Here is an 18453-nt window from a genome sequence, read left to right as displayed (position 1 = left end):
AATTATGCAATGAGTAACTCACCTCCTGATTCCCCAAAGCCCTGCCCACCATCTACAAGGCACAAGTCAGTAGAGTGATGGAATACTACCCACTTGCCTGGATGAGTGCAGCTTCCACTACACTAAAGAAGCTTGACACCATCCAGGACAAAGCAGCCCGCTTGATTGGCACCACATCCAGAAACATTCACTCCCTCCACCACCAACACACAGTAGCAGCAGTGTGTACCATCTACAAGATGCACTGCAGGAATTCACCAAGGCTCCTTCAACAGCACCTTCCAAATTCATGACTGCTACCATCTAGAAGGACAAGGGCAGCAGATAGATGTGAACACCATCACCTGGAAGTTCCCTTCCAAGTCACTCACCATCCTGACTTGGAAATATATCGCCGTTCCTTCACTGTTGCTGGGTCAAGATCCTGGAACTCCCTTCCTAACAGCACTGTGAGTATAGCCACACCACATGGACTTGCAGCGGTTCAAGGGGGCAGCTCACCACCACCTTCTCAAGGGCAACTAGGACGGGCAATAAATGCTGGTCCAGCCAGTGAAGCCCACATCCCATGAATGAATAAAAAAATCCAAAATCTGTGATATATATTAATTCCAAAAGCTTTTAGAGTAGTATGAGATATCTAAAAAATGAATTGCAAATATACTGTAACTGTAGAGAACACACTAATATCATTGATGGATCCAGATTGTATTTTTGACAATATTGGATAGTCTTTGAAGGTGGAGTTACTTATTGTGGTGGCACATCGAGTTTAGTACAAGTTCTTGGCCATAAGACATTCTTAATCTTATTTGCGACACCAGGGGAGAAGCCAAGCATATCCAGGGGCACTCCCATTTGTTTCTAGGGAAAACTAAAAAGGGGAAGTTACCAGAAGTTTTTCTTTGATTCAAAAGCAATTTTGGCAAAAGCCTGAGAATAGATTACACCCTTTCACTCTCAAATTGGAAGTTGTGGGTAGCCTGTGAAGACAGAACAATAAATTAATTACAAAAATGAGGTACAATAAAGGGAACATTACTCACTTCAGTGCTTCTCCCTTCCTTTTCTTTCCGCTCTCGGTGTTTTCTTTCTTTCCGTTCATATTTGTCATCCATTTCCAATTCCAAATTTTCTGAAACACAAGGGGACAGTAAAATTGTATGCAAGAACCAAACTTTTCCAAGCCATTGATCAGTGAATACTGCAGGTTAGTTCTAACATGTTAGAGGATAAAATGTCTATCCTGACCCAACAATGCATCCAAAAGCATGCCTACTGCACCAACAATCCTGAAATTGAGATTGCTCAAACTCTATTTACTTGGTCATCTAACAGCTGTTAAAGAAATTTTGTTTCTCATTATAACAAAACAGCATCCCAAAAGTTAATTGTGAAGCACTTTTGGATATTTTTATGTGAAAGGTACATTGTTTATATGAAAAGCACTACATAAATGTAAGTAGTGTTATAAATCAACCAATATCATCAAGCTGGATTTGAATCCAGGTCCTAGATGTGCGATAAAAGTGACACAAAACCCATTGTACAATTCAATAACAAAATTTATCTCCTCATATTTCCCTTTACTTTTAGTTGCAATGAAGTCCTTGAAACATAAAATGAGAATAGGGACGGGAAAACTTTTGTTTAAGCTTGCTTTATGTACCAATCAAATTGAACAAAAATAATGCTGGAGAATGAGGCACTTTCCTTTTCGGAAATCAGAGTCAGTGTTACTGCCAGGTCAAGTACAGTGAAATTAGATGAATATTAAAGTTCCCTTTCCTCTGCGTCAAGTGAAACTGAGAAGGGCACTCATGAATCAGAGCCACAATTCTCAATTCCATATGCTCGCAGTTTACCCAAGTAAGATTAGGGCCAGTTAGTGCCAATTAAACCAATTTGAGGGTCTGAAAGATTTAGAATTTCCTACAATGAGTAAAGCCTTACGATCAATATTTTGTCAAACTTGAGCAGATTGTTTAAATCAATAAACGTGTGATTTTTTTCAAGGCCACAAATTACTCCATTATGTGACTCTTTTCAAGGCCAATTAATAGTGCAACTGTATTTTGTTCGAACCCAGAAAGACAATTAAAAGTTCCCACATTATAATGAGAAACAACAAATAATATGGATAAGGTAATCGGTGAAAGATAGCCTAGGAATTGAAGTTGTTCTTCATTAATGCCAACTGCAAGCTCAGGTGTAATAAAGCAAAGAATGTCATGAAGTGCCCACTGATCAAAGATGCCCATGATCCAACAGGTTCTTAAACACCCCGATGCATTCATCTTCATTATCCCATGCCTGGGTGCAAATACTTAAAATTATTTTATGCCCAGTATTATGTGAACAGAAAAGTTATTTGAATGAGCAACTTCATTCAACCTAATATAAATTGGGAAAGCCCATGTGATCCAAAGACACAGCTAGTAAATGTAGCGCATAACTGTGCATTTAAGAAATCATGAATGGTAGCACTCTTTTCAACTAGTATTTGCAAGTGATTCTAAGTACAAAAATGGGAAATGTGGCATCTGTGGCAGGCAGTGACCACAGAATACAGTGCAGTAAAGTCCTGTCATTTACGGGGGTTACGTTCCCGTGAAACCTCGCAAATGGTTAAATCGTGAACAATGAACATGCTATTCAATGGATGTCAATTAGACAAGTTACAACAATGCGAAGGCAGCACTGGTTTGTGCAGTTACAGTATTATGCAGAAAATTGCAGTTCCTGTATACAACAGACAGGGGGAGCCTCTGAGAAATACAAGGCATGTGTTGAAAATTTTAAAAAGAGACAATCCTCATTTAAGATAAAAAAAGAATCACCTCAAACCTAGCAGGCAAAAATTGAACAAGGCTGTTATTGCAGCTCTGGACCAAGAGATTCGGGCATTTCCAGGTTAATCTCTCCGTTCAGGCTGCACTTCAGCTGCAACCATTCCAGGCACTGCTTCTCACCATTGTCAGAAAGATGCAAAGTAAGTAAAGTGAGTGTTGGTGCTCTAGAGAGTGACAGTGGGGGGTTAATAGTAGATAATAAGGAAATGGCAGAAGAAATGAACAAATATTTTGCTTCTGTGTTCACTATAGAGGATACAAAAAACATTCCAGTAATAGCTGCAAATCAGGTGAACAAGAGAAAGGGGCTTGGTGAAATTGAAATCACGAGGGAAATGGTACTGAGCAAATTGATGGAGCTGCAGGCTGGCATGTCTCTGGGTCCCGATGGACTACATCCCAGGGTCTTAAAAGAGGTGGCTAATGAGGTAGTCGATGCACTGGTGCTAATTTTCCAAAATTCGCTAGATTCTGGAAAGGGTCCATCAGATTGGAAAGTAGCAAATTGTAAAAAGCCCTCTATTCAAGAAGGGAAGGAGGCAGAAAACAGGGAACTATAGGCCAGTCAGCTTGACGTCTGTCATGGGGAAGTTATTAGAATAGATCATTAAGGAGATTATAGCTAGGAACTTAGAAGAGCTCAAGGCAATCAGGAAGTCATCATGGTTTTGTGAAAGGAAAATCATGTTTAACCAATTTATTGGAGTTTTTTTTTGAAGGAGTAACATGCGCAGTGGGTAAAGGGGAGCCTGTAGACGTACTGTACTTGGATTTCCAGAAGGCATTTGATAAGGTGCCACATCAAAGATTATTACGGAAAATAAAAGCACATGGTGTAGGGGGTAACATATTAGCATGGATAGAAGTTTGGCTGGCTGGCAGAAAGCAGAGAGTATGCATAAATGGGCCTTTTTCTGATTAGCAGGATGTGAGAAGTGGAGTCCCACAGGGGTCTGTACTGGAGCCTCAACTTTTTACAATTTACGTCAATGACTTAGATGAGGGGAGTGAAGACATGGTAGCTAAATTTGCAGATGACACAAAGATAGGTAGGAAAGTATGTTGTGAAGAGGACATGATGAAGTTGCAGATGGATAAAGATAGGTTGAACGAGTGGGAAAAGATCTGGCAAATGGGGTTTAATGTGAGAAAATGTGAAGTTGTTCACTTCGGCAGGAAAAACAAAAAAACAGTATTACCTAAATGGAGAATGGCTGCATAATTCTGAGGTGCAGAGGGATCTAGGTGTTCTAGTACATGAGTCACAAAATGTTAGTATGCAGGTTCAACAACTCATTAAGAAGGCTATTAGCATGCTCTCCTTTATTACGCGAAGGATTGAACACAAAAATAAGGATGTTATGCTTCAATTATATGGGGCATTGGTGAGACCACACCTCGAATACTGTGTGCAGTTTTGGTCTCCTTATTTAAGGAAGGATGTAAATGCATTGGAGGTGGTTCAAAGGAGGTTTACTAGATTGATACCTGAAATGAATGGGTTGTCTTATGAGGAAAGGTTGGACACGCTGAGCTTGTTTAGAAGGCTGAGGGTTGATTTGATTGAAGTATATAAGATCCTGAATGGTCTTGACAAGGTAGATGTTGAAAGGATGTTTCCTCTTGTGGGTGAGTCCAGAACTAGGGGGAACTGTTTTAAAATTAGGGATCGTCCTTTTAGGATAGGGATGGAGAATTTTTTTCTCTCAGAGGGTTGTGCGACTTTGGAACTTTGCCTCAGAAAGTGGAGGCGATGGGGTCATTGAATATTTTTAAAGCAGAGGGAGATAGATTCTTGTTAGGCAAGGGAATCAAAGGTTATCGGGGTCAGATAGGTATGCGGAAATCGAAACACAAGATGATCAGCCATGATCTTATTGAATGGCAGAACAGGCTCGAGGGGCCGAAAGGTCTACGCCTGTTCCTATTTCTTATGTTCTTAAAAAAAAGAAGAGAATTAAATGCCAAAGGCCAGGACTAATGGAAGGAATCCGCTTCCAGACACTTCGACACCATCTCCCCACTAAAACCTGTTGAGGTCTCTGCTGTCATGGCTGCCGTCTCCTTGGGGAAAGAGAGAGGGGAAAGAAAACACGGATAAGCTAACAATTGTTCACACGATGGGCGATACGATGTACAAGGGTTTTAGCATGGATAAGTGAATACGCAGACAAGGAAGTCACAAAAGGCAGGACTTTACTGTAATCACGTTTAGCATGATCCAGAATTCAGATATACTAAACATCAAGAGTCAGATATATACTCCAAAAAGACTAATTTCAAAGAAATTAATGGAAAAGTTCAGCAGATTTTTGGCGAAGATGATTTACAACAGTGCAGAGGAATTCAACTGCAACACCCCTAAAAGGAATCCCATTGAGCATCCAGGATAAATGCATACTTGCAATCACCAAGCTTAGCCTAAATTGGTGCACCTTAAATTGATTACTTAATAAATCAAAGGCAAAAGGAGGAAAACATTTTTTTACAAATATTACAAGAATGGCAATAGGGTTCATTACAATGAATATAACATGCAAAAACATGCTAAAAAGATGGTCAGAAGACCAAAAAAATTATAAAAAAGCAAAGCCGCAAGGAATTTTAGAGGGCAATCAAAAGAGGTAAAAATCAGAAAAAGATGCAAAGATGCTTGAAACAGACAAGCATAGATAGTAAATGTTCCAAATGACTACTTCCTCTTCGGTGTTCACAATATGTCCTCCCCAGTTAACTCAAGCAAAATGATTAACCAATATAAATAAACATAATAAGCTAAAGGGGCTCAAAAAGGATCAATCACTAGGGTTAAGACTATCCATAAGTGCTAGAGACAACTATGGAGAAACTGACAATCATTGCGGGCAAGTCACTGGCTCCCGGGAAGGCACCACTCCATTGGAAAAAGCTGACAAATTAGACTACAGACAAATTAGTCTTACTTCAATCCATGCAAAATAATGATAAAATGAAATAACTTGCTTTTATATCGTGCCTTTCATGATTTCATTACATCTTGAAGTGCTTCCCATGCAATAAAGTGCTTTTAAAATGTAGTTACTGTCGTAATGTTTGGATATGTTGCAGCCAATTTGTGAACAGTAAGGACCCACAAACAGTAATGAGATAAATGACTAGATAACTACATCCTGGTGACAGTGGTTGAAGGATAAATGTTTGGACAGGTCAACAGGAGACTCCTTTTCTCTTCACTGAATACTATCAGGGGATCTCTCATATCCACCTGAGGAGGTAGAAGAGGATTCAGTTTAATGTCTTATCCAGAAGGTGGCATCTTTGATAATGCAGCACAGCACTAATGTTAGCACAGATTGTGCTCAAATCTCTGGAGTGGGCCAATCATAGAATGAACGGAACAAAATAGTAATTTGGAAGAACCCTCACAGATGAAGCTTAACATAGAAAAAGATAAAGTATGCACTACATATTTGAAGAGAAAATAGACAACACATTCTTTTTTGAATAATTTAAAAATAGATAATATCTTACTTTTATATAGCACCTTTAACATTGTAAAACATCCCAAAGCACTTCACAGGCACATTTGCAAAAAGAAATTTAACACCGAGCCACATAAGTAAATATTAGGGCAGATGATCAAACATTTAGTCGATTATATGTCCAACTAAAGCAGAACATGAACCAACAAATTCAATAGAATATTGAACTATATAACACAGACAATGCAAAGTCAGAGGAAGTCAATTCAAACTGTACAGTGCTTGGTAAAACTACATCCAACAACTTGCATTTATAGTAGCACCTTTAATGTGGTTAAGCATCCCATGGTATCTTGAGCATCATGCCCAGTTGTGGTCACCAAAACACAAGGAAGACTTTAAAGCACTGGAAACAATATAAACAAGAATCGCAAGGCTAGTCCCCAATCTTAAAGATCTTGGTTACAAGAGAAAACAAGAAACACGGGCTCTTCATACTTGAAAAAGTATCCCTGAGAAATGATCTTATTGAGTTTTACAAGATTTTAAATAGTATGAGAAAGGTGAATATGGAAAATTACTTTAAATTAAATTGAAGAGGGAGTCAAGTTTTAAACTAGTAACAGCAAATTTATGACAGAGTTATTCTTCACACAGGATAATCAAGACCCAGAATGGACTCTGAGTAGTGGAAGTAACTGGAAGTAACAGTTGAAGAACTAATTGATGCTGCAATAGGGCCATTTGAGGATCATTTTGGACAAACTAGCTGTGAACAGCCAAATTGTCTGCCTCATCCATAATTATCTTGGAAATTGACCACAAAAGAGGAATTTAACATTCTATAACAAAGTAGTGAATATAGAATCTAATGACAAAACAAAAACAAAAATACCTGGAAAAACTCAGTAGGTGCGGCAGCATCTGCAAAGAGGAACACAGTTAACGTTTCGAGTCCGAATGACCCTTCCTCTCCGCAGATGCTGCCAGACCTGCTGAGTTTTTCCAGGTATTTTTGTTTTTGTTTTGGATTTCCAGCATCTGCAGTTTTTTGCTTTTATCATAGAATCTAATGAATATCTGCCAACATTTTCTTTTAAAAATATAAAATTAATCAAAATGCACGCTGATGCAAGACTCAAGGATAGCTGTATGGAAGGTTTTCCTTAAAAGTCAAATACAGTATCTTCATAAAGGAAAATATGTCATGACTTTGTAGGAACTGATTTTCATTAATTTTTTAATATTAAATACAAATCTACCTTTATCTTTTTTCTGACGATGTTTAGGTCGCTGGTCAACATTTTCATCTTTTTCTGTCCCTTTTTCCTGGAGTTTGTCTCTTTCTTTTTTTCTGTCTCTTTCTTTCTCTCGGTGTCTCTCAGATTCATGTCCCCGCTTTTTAGGTCTCTCCGCATACGGATCCCATTCTTTGTCACGAACTCTTGGATCTGCACTGTATTCTAGATCTTTGTCCCATTTTTGAATCCTCTCTTTATCTCTATCCCTGCCTTTAAGTCTCTCACTATCCCTTTCTTGTTTCCTTTCTCTATCTCTATCCCTTTCGTCATTTTTCTTTGTCCGTACCTTTTCATGTTCTCGTTCTTTATTTCTATCTCCATCCCTCTCCTTGTCTTTGTGCCTCACTCTGTCCTTATCCTGTTCCCTTTCTTTATCTCGTTCCCTTCCCTTATGTCTACGCTCCCTAGAGTCAGAGGTACCAATAGATTCTTCGTCCTTATGTTTTTTCCTTTCTCTGCTCTTTTTACCACTGTCATCTGTACAATCCCCCTGGGCGGCCTGAAATAAAGCAAAATTTTTAAAATGTTACATATAAAACCATGTGGCACTTTTTATTAAGAAGAAATTCAAGTGAACAGATAATTCAAACTAAACAACTTCAAATTATAAGCGGATTGTGCTGTATCTAGAATTTCCTGAGAAATTAAATTCAGGTTAGGTCTCATCACATCTCAAGTAGTGTTACGTAATTATTCCTCTTCTGTCATCATGTATTATGGGCATGAAATGCACAGGGAACCTCTGTTAGCACAAAAATTGCTGGATCCCAGAATCTAACCACGCTAGATCCCAGTTGATTCTCCATTCCTCCTCAACTCTCTAATTCCACTGGACTGCCGCCACCATTCTCTCAGCTGATACTCTGCTCTCCAAATGGCTGCTAGATCCACTCCCTCTCCAGAACAAGCTTGAACCTGGACACTGGTGTATGTGCCAACCGAACTGACTCTACATTATCTGCAAGTCAATGTGATCATACTACAGGATCTCAGGTTTGAATTTTGGACTGTTTCACATTCACTAAATATACAGGACTGCTATAAAATTGTTAAGTATCATAAAGAACATCAGGATCTCTGAACATCATTACCAAAAATGGATCAATGCATACGACTCAGGGCTTGCATCTATAATTCATAGCTGAAAATCTATTATGCCAGAGTTAATCTTTAGGAAAAGAATCTATAAAGAAATCTAATCCAAACATTGACTCTACAGTATCAAAGTTTGTCTTGTGAAATTGGCCAATGAACAATCAATATCTACTATTCTTATTGGCCTATGACAGCCTTACGTTTGTAATTAAAAGCAATTACTTTAATATGCTTGAGTAGTTCATCTGATTTCCAGGTATCTTCTTTGGTTTTCGTCTAAAATAAAAGTAAAATTTAACATGTTTAAGAACAACGTTTAGAAAAATATGTATTACGGGCATCTGAACCAAAAACAGAAATTACTGCAAAAACATGGCAAATCAATTTAGTAATTTAGGAAATATTACTGAAATCATTTTATAAATGATACACATAAAAGTATTACTCACTAAATATCTCAATGTACAATTGTATATTAAATATAGTTACTACAACACAAACATTTTCTCACTCGGTTATTTTTTTTGTTTGGCCATTTTTTATTCGTGGCGGGACAAAGATATAAGGGGAAATCAACAGAAAAACATCTTGCCTACTATTTTTTGGTAAGATTGAAGGCTGCTCCCATCAAATGGGTCACTGCTTTTATGAAGTACATTGGAAACAAATAGATTTTTTTTTGGCAACCAATAAATGAAGTTTTTTTCCAAATATGTTAAAAATAATACATTAGCACATTGCACTCTGTTACAGATGCAAATCAATCATAAAATGCAGGGTGTTTCTGAGTTGCAATCTGACTCTGAACCAGGAAGTGCAAGTTAGAGTAATTAACGTCATATTGGGTATAGAAAGCAAAACAGAGAGAAAAATGGATTGCATTAAGAATGAGGAAAGAGACAGAAAGAAAGTTTTAAAATGTGTAATTTACATTGTTTTTAAATCTCCAGCAATTGGAATCTGAAGGAATGAGACTCCAGACTAGTGAAAGTTAATTTTCAGTACCAGAGAGGTTGTTGGTTGTAATTAAGGCTTATCATACAGTTAGAAAGGATGAACTTTTAACATTCGGTGGTGTGTTTACTCCATATCCACCGTGGACATACTCATTATTATTAATAATAATAATGCCATTCAATAATTGAAGACAGACAGCGAGAAGCTGTTTTCACACAGCTTATGGAAGAGCATCACATCCCTGACAAAAAATGCCAGGTTTGCATGTTTAACTGAGCATCTACACTTGCCTGAAGTTGTTATCCTGTTCGCAAATTAATAACAGTGATTTCCATTAGAATCAGCATTATTTTTGCACAAAATTCTTACCCATTGGAACACTGAGTAACCTCAGGCTGTGTTTGCTTAAAGCAATGAAACCTTGTGGTTTAAAGAAACAAGCCATTAAACAAGGTTCCACTTTCACAGTGGAATAATACATTGCAATATATACGGTATACGATTCCTTTCATCACTAAAAGATCATATGATTTACAACGAGTAATGCCATGCTTTAAGATTAATCTATATTTCACTCATAACCAAGCTGCTGTTGCAATAGCAAAGGGAACCTTAATACAGTATGACTTGAATCCCCTTTGATTAAACAGTCATGGAGGCATACTGGCAGTTGTTAAACAGGAAATTTCCAGTTTGTACTTTCATGCCCACCAGGGATTTTTTTTTTTATTATGGAGGCAGTCACAACACTTACTAATTTCAGTAGATTCACAAATTGCCAGTCCCAGAGAAAAACGAGATACCAATGTATTAAAATTACAGACCCTATACCAATTCAATCACTGTATACAGTCACCAAAGTAACTGTCACATTAGCAAAGTACATTTGCTAACAAACTGGTGTTTCACATGGTGTTGAATAACTAGAACATTGGTAACCTACTGCGCTGATTAAAATTAAATCCAGGCTGAGGCCTGGGGATGTAGCAGTCAAATTGAAAAAACATTAAAGTTCACAGGTCCAGCTTATTTTCATTGGTCACCAATTAACTCATTTCAGTGCAGCGCAGCCAGGTGGCCAAGAAAATGAATAATCTAGCCACAATACATTTACTATTTAAAATGTTAACTTTATCTATAAACAAAAATATGATAAAATTCCTAGGGTTATTAATTTTATTGATCAAGTTTACATTTTTCACAAAAACCACCACTATCACTCCCCTCCCCAAAAGTCCCCCACTTGGCGCTCCCCCGTCCCTGCAAATGGCCAATCCACCTCCAACCTCTCTTTCCTACCCAAGGTCTTTGGATATGCTATCACCTCCTAAATCTTTGCCCATCAATCCCAGAACTCCGTTTGAATCCCTCCAGTCAGGTTTCTGTATCCTGCTACAGCACCAAAAGAGTCCTAAGCAAAGTCACAGTCAACATTTCTGTGACTGTGGTGCACTACCCATTCTCGGCCACTCCGCAGCCTTTGACATACATGGTCAAACCATACTGCTCCAGCACCTATCTTTCATTCTACACTAAGTCAAGCTGCTTTTGCTACACTCTACTCATCTAGCTGTAGCCAAAACATCTCCATCAAGCTTCTTTTCTTGTGTCCGCACTGTTACTGCAGACATGCAATCAGCTCCCACACATACACTGCCAACACCTAACTCTACCTCTCTACTGCCTGCCTTCACCCCTCTCTTTACATCCTTGCCATTGATTCCATTGTGCTTTCCAACTACAGTCTCAGGATAAGCCAAACTGTTTTCAACCTTGGCACCCTATTTGACCTCCAAGCTGAGCTGATAGATAGATCACCTACTTCCATCTCATCTGCCTCCATCCTTACCTCACCCATCTGCAGTGATATCCTCTTCCATGTCAAAATCACCTCCAGACTCAACTATTCCAAAGCTCAACTGTTCCCATTCTCCACCCTCTGTAATCTTTGGCTCATTCAAAACTCTGCTAACTGTATTCTATCCTGCACCAGCCTCATTCACCCTGCATCCCTATCCTTGCTGGCCTATGAGCCCCAATGTCCCAACTCTAAAATTCCCATCCTTCAGTTTAAATTTTTTCATGTCATATCCCAACCCTAGCTCTCCGCCAATGCTACAACCCTCCCCTGAAAGCTACATTCCTCTCACCTTGACCTATTGTCCATCTCTCCCCTGCGCCCCAATATTGGTAGCCATTGTCTTCAACTGCCTAAGCCCCATTCTGGAATCCTCACTAAACTTCTCTACCATGCCACCTCCCTCTTCACCTTAAAAAAGACCTCCTTGATCATACTTTTGATTATCTCTACTGATATGTGCTTTTTTGCGTCAGTATTATTTCAATACATCTCTGTAAATGCTTTGGGGCGTTTTTTTACATTAAAGCCACTATATAACTACAAGTCACGTTTGCATATTGCATCCATCCGTCTCGGGAGACGATGGACTGTGCCCAGGAAGGTGTATGTAACTTCTGGATTGAACATCATCTGTTGTGGCTGTAGAGACTGATTTGTGAGTGACAGCTCCTCCCACATCTGGCATGAATGGCGTTGGCCCAAGGTCGACTGATTTTTTTTTCCTTTCGGCGGGTTCTATTTTCCACCATCTGGTCATTTCTTTTGTCCTCTGTTTTACCACGTCCTTCCTGGCTGCTTATCTCTAGGTACATTTTCACATTTGCAAATGAAGCACATACTGCAAAGATTGTCTTTTGCCACATTGCTCAAGTATTCTGTCACAATGGAGAATGAATGACACTCCACAAGGTTTCCAAGCGATAGATAATATGTCTCATTCTCCTTTATTGCTAAGTTAAATCGATCAACCAATGCTTCAATAGGCTAAACCACCAAAACAGATGTAGCAAACAGTATTGCTGCACCTCCGTGTGGTAAACAAAGCAAGGATATTATTCTGCTCTTGGTTAATTTTTAATACTACATTTTACTTAGAGTTATCTGTCACAAATCATTTCTCTCTATAACAGCTCTGTAAGTGACTAGGTGCACGCTATAAATTCCTTTAACTGAAAGATTATTTTTCTCTTTTTTTAAATAGCTTGCATTTTTAAATTTTGCATCTCTGCATGTACCTGAAGTTCTTGAACAAAGTTCCAATTTAAAAAAACTACTCTGAGCAACATGTTATCTCACCCCATATCTGGGTAGCACTGTTCTGAATAAAGATATTCTATACTCATTACACTAAACTTGATCCCATTTCTAATGTTATGAACATATCAGAAGATGGCAAGAAAAGGCCATCAGGCCTTTCAATGCCCACCACATCCTTAAGACAACCTCATGTGTTATCTTCCTAAATCGCTAGCGATGCTAGCTCAAAAGGTGAACAAAAAAAAGACAAGAAAAATACCTCTGGATTTTCAGGAAAAACTCCTGGAAATTGTTCCCCAACTCCCATAGACAATTCAGCATGTTCCGTAAATCATGGCTTATCACTAGGCGTACTTAGCTAAATCATCCCAACTCTCTATGGAGCATCCATCACACATTTGTAGGTCATAGAGCAACAGAATAATACAGTATGAAGGAGGAGGTCAGAACAAATCGTGTAGCTCCTTGGGGCGAAGAATGCAAGGGACACCAAAGTCCTTCGGGATAGCTTTCAGGAAACGGCAGAGACCATTAAAGTGAGTTTATAGAGAACAGTGTAGCTCCCTGGAAGCACAATGAAAAAGAGGCATGAAGATTTTGCCCTTTGGGCAGATAGGTATGGTCATACAGTGGTTCAGTACCTAGAACTGTACACAACAATCAAGCTTGGTGCTGTCGCTTTCTTGAGATTGTGCTCCAGTCTTTGAGTCTGTTTGCCTTTTACACCATCCTTTGCTCCAATCCTGCTGTGCATTTTTTCCTTTGAAAGCTCTTGGTAGTCCACCGCCTCCACACTCCCCCCTTCACCTTGAGGTCTTCATTATCCTTTCCAGGTTTCTACACTGTTCTCTATGAACTTGCACTGAAGGTAGAAATCATAGAAAACTTACGGCACAGAGGCCATTCGGCCTGCCGTCCCCATGCTGGGCCCTCTCTGAGCATGTCACCTAGTACCACTACTCCTCTGCCTTTCATCATGAAGAGATATTCATGCCTATAATGTTATTGGAAATTATTTTTAAATTGGGCTTGTAGTAGGGTCTATGTCTGTCTGTGCTTGGCTTAATTGGATTAAAGCCAGCTAGTCTGGTGTGCTTTGATGTATAGTAGTTTGAGATGTTAATTAGATAAACATAAGGGTAGAAAGTAAAGAGTACATTTGCATTTGTTGAATAAACCATTCAAAAGAATGGGTAAAATCTTGCACCTAGCTAGGAGACACCAAGCAACAATTGGTGGAATGAAAGGATTATTGTTAGGAAAGATAAAATTTAAAAACCTAGTAATACAATGGAAAACTTACATTCAAAGGGAAAGCTAGGTATAAACCGAGAGGAGTTTGTGTGTGAGTCAGAGGCATCTAAGGTCTAACCAGCCTGTAAGCCCTATAATTGTGTCTGCAAAGGAACCAAATTGTAAGGGACCTCATTTTGAATTCGTACGGTCAAATGTGCTTTGCCTGGTGTATGTTTAAAGTCTATGGGTTATTGTTGCCTTCGTGAAGATTTACCTGGGAGTGATTAATTTGGGGGTTTGTTTAAAAGTTATTATGGTAGTAATTTGTAGGCATGTGTATGTGTTTAATTTCTTGTTAAATTAATAAATGTTTAATTTGGTTTTATAAAAAAAACCTCAAGACTTGGTGGTTTTATTTCTGAATTCAGAGCTGCATCTCAATCATACCAATTGAAAATATAGATTATGACAGTTGTTCAAGTTTCCTTCTGGGATTTAAACAACTCAGCCTTTATCAACTGCTGTGTCATAACACTTTTCCCCATAGCCTTCCACATTTTTTCCTTTTCAGATGATAAAATTCCCTTTTGAAAGCCACAATTGAGTCTGCCTCTGCACACACACAAGCAGTGGATTCCAGGTCCTAGCCACTTGCTGCGTAAAAACATTTTTCCTCATGTCTCCATTGCCTCTTTCATCAATCACCTTATATTTGTGCCCTCTGGACCTTAATCCTTCCACCAATGGGAAAGGTTTTTCCTTATCTACTCTATCCAGGCCTCTCTTGATTTTAATTCTCCTCCCAACCTTTGTTTCTGCAAGGTCAACAGTCCCAGCTTCTCCAATCTCTACATTAAATTCCATCTGCCACTTTTCCACCCATTAACCTTTAAGTCCCTTTGAAGTTTAACACTCCCATTCTTACAGCTCACAACCCTTGCAAATGCTGTGTCATCCAAAAACTTTGAAATTGTGCCCTGTACTCCAATACAATGGAGTGCTCTAATATGTGTCAGGAAGAACAAGGGTCCTAACACCAACCTTTGGGGAATTGAATTACAACCGTTCCACCAGTCCAAAAAACAATTTTTCACACTGCTCTGTTTCCTGTCACTCAGACAATTTCATGTTTATGTTGCTATTGTCCCCCTTATTCCATGAGCTCTAACCTTTCTCAAAAGTCTGTTGTGTGGCACTTTTATCAAATGCTGTTTGGAAATACACCATATTAACGGCATTATTCTCAACTACCCTCTCTGTTACTTCATCAAAAATCTCAGGCAAGTTTGCTAAACATGATTGACCCTTAACAAATCCTTGCTGGATTTTCTTAACAAACTCCCATTTACCCAAGTGACTATTAATTTTGACCCCAATTATTGTTTGTAAACACTTAAACTGGCTAGCCTGTAGTTGCTAAGGTTATTTTTACACCCTTTTAGAACAGGATTTTTTTTAAATTAATTCTTTCACATGATCTGGGCATCGCTGGCAAGGCCAGCATTTTTATTACCCATCCCTAATTCCCCTTGAGAAGGTGGTGGTGAGCTACCTTCTTGAACCATTGCAGTCCATCTAATGTAGGTACAGCCACAGTGCTGTTAGGAAGGGAGACCCAGGATTTTGACCAGCGACAGTGGAGGAACGGTGATATGGTGCGTGACTTGAAGAGGAACATGCAGGTGGTGGTGTGCCTATGCATCTTCTGCCCTTGTCCTTCTAATTGTTAGAGGTCACGGGTTTGGAAAGTGCTGTCAAAGGAGTCTTGAACTGCATATGAACATGGACTGAAGTGCATCTTGTAGATTTTTTTTATTCATTCATGGGATGTGGGTGTCGCTGGCTAGGCCAGCATTTATTGCACGCCCTTAAATGCTCTTGAGAAGATGATGGTGAATTTCCTTCTTGAACTGCTGCAGTCCATGTGGTGTAGGTACACCCACAGTGCTGTTAGGGAGTTCCAGTATTTTGACCCAGAGACAGTGAAGCAATGGCAATGTAGTTCCAAGTCAGGATGGTGACTGGCTTGGAGGGGAACTTCCAGGTGGTGGTGTTCACAGCATCAGTATTGGGTATTGTGTAATGAGAAAGGAATAATTGACAATCTAATTGTGCAAGGCCCCTTGGGGATGAGCGACCATAATATGATAGAATTATTCATCAAGATGGAGACTGACGTAGTTGACTCTGTGTCTGCAGGCCTTGTCCTTCTAGGTGATAGCAATCATGGGTTTGGAAGGTGCTGTCTAAGAGCCTTGGTGAGTTCCTGCAGTGCATCTTGTAGATGGTACACACTGCTGCCCCTGTGCATCAGTGGATGAGGTGCCAATCAAGTGGGATGCTCTGTCCTGGACTGTGTCAAGCTTCTTGAGTGTTGTTGGTGCCATACTCATTCAGGCAAGTGGAGAGTGTTCCATCACACTCCCGACAAGCCTTGTAGACGGTGGAAAGGTTTTGGGGTGTCAGGAGATGAGTTACTGTCCACAAAATCTGAGCGTCTGACCTGCTCTTGTAGATACAGTATTTATATGGCTAGTCCAGTTCAGTTTCTGGTTGACAGTAACCCCCAGGATGTTATGATGTCATGGGGAGATGGATAGATTCTCTCTTGTTGGAGATGGTCATTGCCTGGCACTTGTGTGGTGCAAATGTTACTTGTCACTTATTATACCAAGCCTGAATGTTGTCCAGGTCTTACTGCATATGAACATGGACTGCTCAGTATCTGAGGAGTCATGGATGATGCTGAACATTATGCAATCATCAGAAAACATCCCTACTTCTGACCTTATAATAGAGAGAATGTCATTGATGAAGCAGCTGAAGATGGTTAGGCCTGGGACACTACCCTAAGAAACACCTGCAGCAATATCATGGGACTGAGATGATTGACCTCCAACAACCACAACCACCTTCCTTTGTGCTAGGGATGACTCCAATCTATGGAGAGTAAAGGTGTAACATTTGAAATTCTCTAGTGTTCTTGCAGCACCCCTGTATCGAAGGCGGACTGGAAAATTTTGACGATTACTTCCACAATTTCCACCCTCGCATCTCTCAGTATCCTTGAATGCATCTCATCCAGTCCTGGTGCCTTATCAATATAAGTATGGTCAGCCTATCCAATACCACCTCCTTATCAGTTTTAAATGAGTCAAAGGTCTGAACTGTCCACTCTTTCACCATGACCTGGGTAGCATCTTCTTCCTCAAAAAAGACAGATGCAAAGTATTCACCAAGTCCCTCAGCCATGCCCCATGATCCCATTCAAAAATCCCTTTTTTGGTCCCCAAGCAGCCCCACACCTCCTTTTACCACCCTTTTTACTATTTATATAGCTAAAACCAATGTTTGGGTACCCCTGTACGTTGGCTGCCAGTCTCTTCACATGCTCTCGTTGCTTCTCTTATTTGCTGTTTAAATTCCCATCTGAGACTTCCATATTCAGCCTGATTCTCAATTGCATTATCCAACTGAGATCTGTCATTTGCACGCTTTTTCTGCTCCAGCTTACTCTTTATCTCTGCTAACATCTAGGGAGCTCTGGCTTTGTTTCACATTCCTGCTGTCTCTGCTCTCCCCTGCCTGCTATGCCAAAGATCTCTGGGGTCCCTTCTTTCCATGGAACACCACGATTTTTTCTGACCTCCCTGTGTGGGATGGATATTCCTTATGCCCTCCATCCTGGGAAAGGGGAGACCTCAGCTACTCTCGATACCTTTCCAAATCGAGGACAGGGGGATATATTAAGGCAGGGGGATATATGAACTTATTGAACATTCCATCCCGAAGAGCATTTGTTGTGCCTCACCCTCAACTCTTCATTCAGGGGATGGAGAACGGGTCTTGTGGAGTTGGAAAAGTGAAGCACAAGCGCCCAGCGGCCACCGACGGTGAGATTAGGATTCGAGTCGGTGACTTCTAAATCTCGCCGAGTGAGAAGTGGCGGCCCCGCTGCCCCAGAGTTTGTTTCTGGCCTGTAACCACGTTCCCTGACAGCTCTAAAATCTTGCTGCCTTACAATATAACCACTTTTTTTCCCCCTCTGGACTTGTTTATTTTACCTTGCTGGACTTCATGGTGCGAGCCGGAGGCCGGCGTTACTATGGCGATCTCGCGGGTCCCTAGTTACCACGCAGCCGCCATCTTGACATGGTTCAGAGATAAACGTTCGAAGTAACGCATGCGCGGGACAAGTGAGCAACCATGGCAACTGCGTCGGCCCGTTTGTGAAACCATAACAATGCGTCACGCATTCATCCGCGCCACGCCCCCTCGCTCCAGCCAATCCGCTTGCGGGCTGGATTAATGTGACGTCAGCGGTGCTGGCATTGTCACTTGGGTCGGTCTGTAGGGGATTTGTGGCTGAATTAGTGCGTGTCTGAATGCAGAAATGTGAATGTAAAACTGCATTGAATATAATCAAACGGTGG

General features: G+C 40.1%; 1 protein-coding gene across 6 annotated transcripts in view; it reads right to left on the bottom strand.

Annotated features, from left to right (window-relative positions):
• Positions 1 to 18203, bottom strand: part of dync2i1 (dynein 2 intermediate chain 1) — a 140346-nt gene extending 122143 nt beyond the window's left edge. For 4 of the 6 annotated variants that reach the window (XM_078537262.1, XM_078537269.1, XM_078537275.1 and 1 more), the window contains exons 1-4: positions 18085 to 18203; positions 8932 to 8985; positions 7576 to 8113; positions 1047 to 1135 (exon numbers count right to left, since the gene is read on the bottom strand). In XM_078537262.1, the coding sequence (XP_078393388.1) occupies positions 1047 to 1135; positions 7576 to 8113; positions 8932 to 8985; positions 18085 to 18099 (696 nt within the window). In that variant the 5' untranslated portion in view covers positions 18100 to 18203. Of the gene's footprint in view, positions 1 to 892; positions 1136 to 7575; positions 8114 to 8931; positions 8986 to 18084 lie in introns of all 6 variants that reach the window. The other 2 variants (XM_078537290.1, XM_078537300.1) reach the window with 1 other exon arrangement.
• Positions 18204 to 18453: the final 250 nt, after the last annotated feature.

The sequence above is a fragment of the Cetorhinus maximus genome, chromosome 3 (assembly GCF_964194155.1).
Source record: "Cetorhinus maximus chromosome 3, sCetMax3.hap1.1, whole genome shotgun sequence".
NCBI lineage: Eukaryota > Metazoa > Chordata > Chondrichthyes > Lamniformes > Cetorhinidae > Cetorhinus > Cetorhinus maximus.
This window is presented reverse-complemented; position numbering and strand designations above follow the sequence as displayed.